A 3,506-nucleotide genomic window follows, 5' to 3' on the forward strand; every position below is an offset into this window, starting at 1 on the left:
TTACCACCACCTACATCTCGAGAAACTGTTGTAAATATGTAATGCATGAAGCAATGTAAAATATTATGTGCTGGCACATAATATCAGATGGTAATGAAGATGATGATGAGTTTATTACTGTTAAGTAACGTTATTACTATTAAGTCTTTCCACACCTAGGAAGACTAGAAGCTGGCATCCTCAAACCCCAAAACAGGCTACTTTGGCATGGTAGTGTTAGATATACATTTGGAAGTGAGATTCAGCATTAGAAGTAACCTTTAGAGCATTCTTCTAAGAAGGCCTATCTTCATAAGCTCATATAGTGAAAATATCTAAAAACTTACAATACACTACCCTTTTATAAAATGAACACCTATCTTTAGATTCTTTACAAAAATCACTCCAAACCCAGAGACAATCTATATGGGGTATATGAGATGGGAGTGACAATATTAAATGTGTCACAGCATGTGTACAGATGATATCCATGATAAAAAGACAAGGGAGTGAGTTGATTCCTACTTCCTTTATTCCTCAACCTTGCCTAAATGCCTATCTGGTGAAAAAAGACAAAACACTTATTCCCTCCACCCCAACATCCTTAATCTTTAAAAGGGTACAGGATAGAGCTATCTTTGCACGTGGAAGGCTGTTCTGGCTCTTTCTAAATGAGTGGTAGGATGCTGTACAGTTTATACACATCATGCTCTCCTGGTCGGTGTGAGGGAATGACTGAGAGTGTGGAAAACAGGGAAATGGCTGCAGCAACAGGATGCCAGAGCCTAGATCTGGGAGCCAAGTACAGGCTGGGGCCAGGAAAGGTCTCAAGAGGGACAAGGAAGGGAGCACATCAGAATGAAGAGGGAGTGCATCCTTCCAGGCCTCAGAGTCATACGAGGTTTGTGAGTCCAGACAGTATCCAAGGAAATGAGAAACTACAATGGAATGAAAACCAATAAAATAAAGAAGTCTCTATCAGAAACATGATTGGTGATCCAGATCCCCAGAAACAGTTCTGTAATGCCATGAGGATTAGATCATCTGCAGCAGCTTGGCCCTGACAATGATGTGAAGGGGAGGACTCTTACCTCCTCAATTTTGACAATTTCTTCAATGAGATAAACTCTCAGGGGATGATGTGGGGCATAGGAACCTTAAGGGGAAAGACAAACCCATCAGACGAGAATCATTGTTTTGGAAAATACCTTCACTTTCCCTCTGCACTTCCAATTCAACTTCAAGCTGACTACTCTTGATAGGTGATTTGGTCTCCACTACTTTGAGGCTTGAGGTGCATGGCATACTTTGAGAACCATTCATGGAGACTGGAGTATGAGTGCTTATAGGATTTTTTCTGGTAGGACTCAAAGAATTTGCTGAACTAAGTGGTGACTTCTTGGACTCTTCAGAAAGCTTTTCCTTTTTGGCCATGCCATCTTCCTCAGAAGGTAATACTTCCTCTACAAGAAAAAAAAAAAAATACGAAGGCAATAAGAAAAAAGACAGAGGCAATTATCTTCAACAGACTTACAGTTTGAATACTACTAAAATGTCAAAAATCCCCTAAATTGGCAACAATAGTTTACTTAAGCCATGGTGTAATGAACTACAAACCTCTAACACAAAGCACATGGCTATCCCCTTCTTGATTTCACTGTCCTGAAATCCAAATTGATTCTAATGACATCATCTATTTTTCTCATAAATAACCTTTGCCAGTCTTGCCACCAAGACTATGAACACTTCACTAAAACATTTATTTTTACAAATACAGTTCTTACACAATTGGTTTCTAACATTTGCTTACTACCTGGGCACTTAAAAAAAAAAAAAAAAAAAAAAAACCTTCACTGGAGAAATGTTTTAGGTTTTTCTATTCCTCTTTCTATAAAGCTTTTGCAATACAAAGCTGAATGGGAATTGCTGCTATAATTGTTTTTCTTTAATCTAAGGAGAAATGACAACTGTGCATTTCTTAAGGGAATGAAGTGCTCAACAAAGCTGCCAAAGTAATAAATAGCTAACTGCCAAACGGATTTGGCAGTTGGGAAATATACTCCCCTATTCCCAACACCAACACTCAACAGCATACATAAGTGATAGCAGAATGACTTTTCTTTCCAATCTTGCAACATGTAACTACTGTTTACCTTCAGAGGGATGCACTATTATTTTGGGTTGCTTAGGAGAGAGAGGAGCAACATAAGGCAAAGGTTGTTCAGAAGGTCGTTTGGTGATTTTCTTTTCCATTATATCTTCTTCTACTGTTTTCAAAAAAAGAGATGTCTGTTTTAACTAATTAATATACTTAGGCATTTTCATATCAACAGCATAAAACACTTCTTTGTATATCATTTGTCTACATAACTTGATCAATAATCATTTGTTTATGAACAAGATGTGCTCATTTCATCCTATTAAATATTTCAGTGATATACAAGGGTTAAAACCATTATATCCAGGCTTCACTTATTCTAGGGTCATCATATTTTTCTAACTCTCTCAGGCAGCAGTGAGGCAACTAAAAAGGCCTGAGAAAATTGCTCCCATGAACAAAAAAGTTTAAGAATTCAGAGAAGTTAGAGTAGATAGAGTACAAAGAACACTCCATTTTATAGGTAACAATCCTGGCCTAGGGCTACTCTTAAAACAATTCTACTGCTTACTTATCATTCAACCAAATGCATTTCTTCTTAAAAGACCATTCTTTAAGGCATAATCCTAAAATGAATCAATATTTTGATTTAATCTCCAACTAAAAGGAAAAATAAAGTACAATAAAAATCTATAAAGTAGGATAATAGATCTTCAGAAAGGAGACAGACTGCAATGACAAAGTACCAAAGTCAAACTTCATCTAGTTAAAAATGGCTAAGGGTCAGGCATGTCCCTTAAAATCCTCTGATAAGTAATTTTTAACCATCCTGTTACTGACTATTACGAATGAGTCTAAAAGCGTTCTTGACTTTTGATTTTATTTTTAATCATCAACTATAAAAATCAACAGCCAAAACATATTTCAGTGAATAAGACGTATTTCTACAATTAGGACTGTTAAATTCTAAGAAAAGAAATAACTGACTTTTTTCATACCAATTTACTGATACAGAAAATTTGAACACGAAAGTATACAGTTTCTACAGTTTTCTATAGGTATTTACTTCAGAATTATAGCAAGAGCAGAAAAATTCTTTACTTACCTTTTATGTACAACATTATAATACTTTATGAAGCTAGTATATGGTCTACTATCTGGGATTGATACAAACATAAAACTGATTCTTGACTTCTGTTTCTGGGTACTGTAGTAAGCTAAGGCATGAAACTGTTCTTGCAGAGTAATTAGAAAAAGCCAGATAATTTACAAAGTACTTTAAAAGTCATCATAGAGAGGCACTTCCAAGATGACTGATTAAGGACTTTCCATTCTTTCATAAAACTAATGACAGCACTGGCAAAATCAACTTCTTCAAAACTCTGGATGTTAACAAAAGGCTTAAGTGAGTGAAAGCCACTCAGTCATG

General features: G+C 35.9%; 1 protein-coding gene across 1 annotated transcript in view; it reads right to left on the minus strand.

Moving 5' to 3' along the window:
* Window positions 1-2,247, minus strand: part of LOC104990646 (sex comb on midleg-like protein 2) — a 6,760-nt gene extending 4,513 nt beyond the window's left edge. Inside the window, exons 1-2 of the mRNA XM_010842864.1 lie at window positions 2,133-2,247; window positions 1,188-1,442 (exon numbers count right to left, since the gene is read on the minus strand). Of these exons, the coding sequence (XP_010841166.1) occupies window positions 1,188-1,442; window positions 2,133-2,232 (355 nt within the window). The 5' untranslated portion in view covers window positions 2,233-2,247. The remainder of the gene's footprint in view (window positions 1-1,187; window positions 1,443-2,132) is intronic.
* Between the last annotated feature and the right edge of the window lie 1,259 nt (window positions 2,248-3,506).

The sequence above is a fragment of the Bison bison genome, unplaced genomic scaffold, assembly GCF_000754665.1.
Source record: "Bison bison bison isolate TAMUID 2011002044 unplaced genomic scaffold, Bison_UMD1.0 scf7180017847349, whole genome shotgun sequence".
Classification (NCBI taxonomy): domain Eukaryota; kingdom Metazoa; phylum Chordata; class Mammalia; order Artiodactyla; family Bovidae; genus Bison; species Bison bison.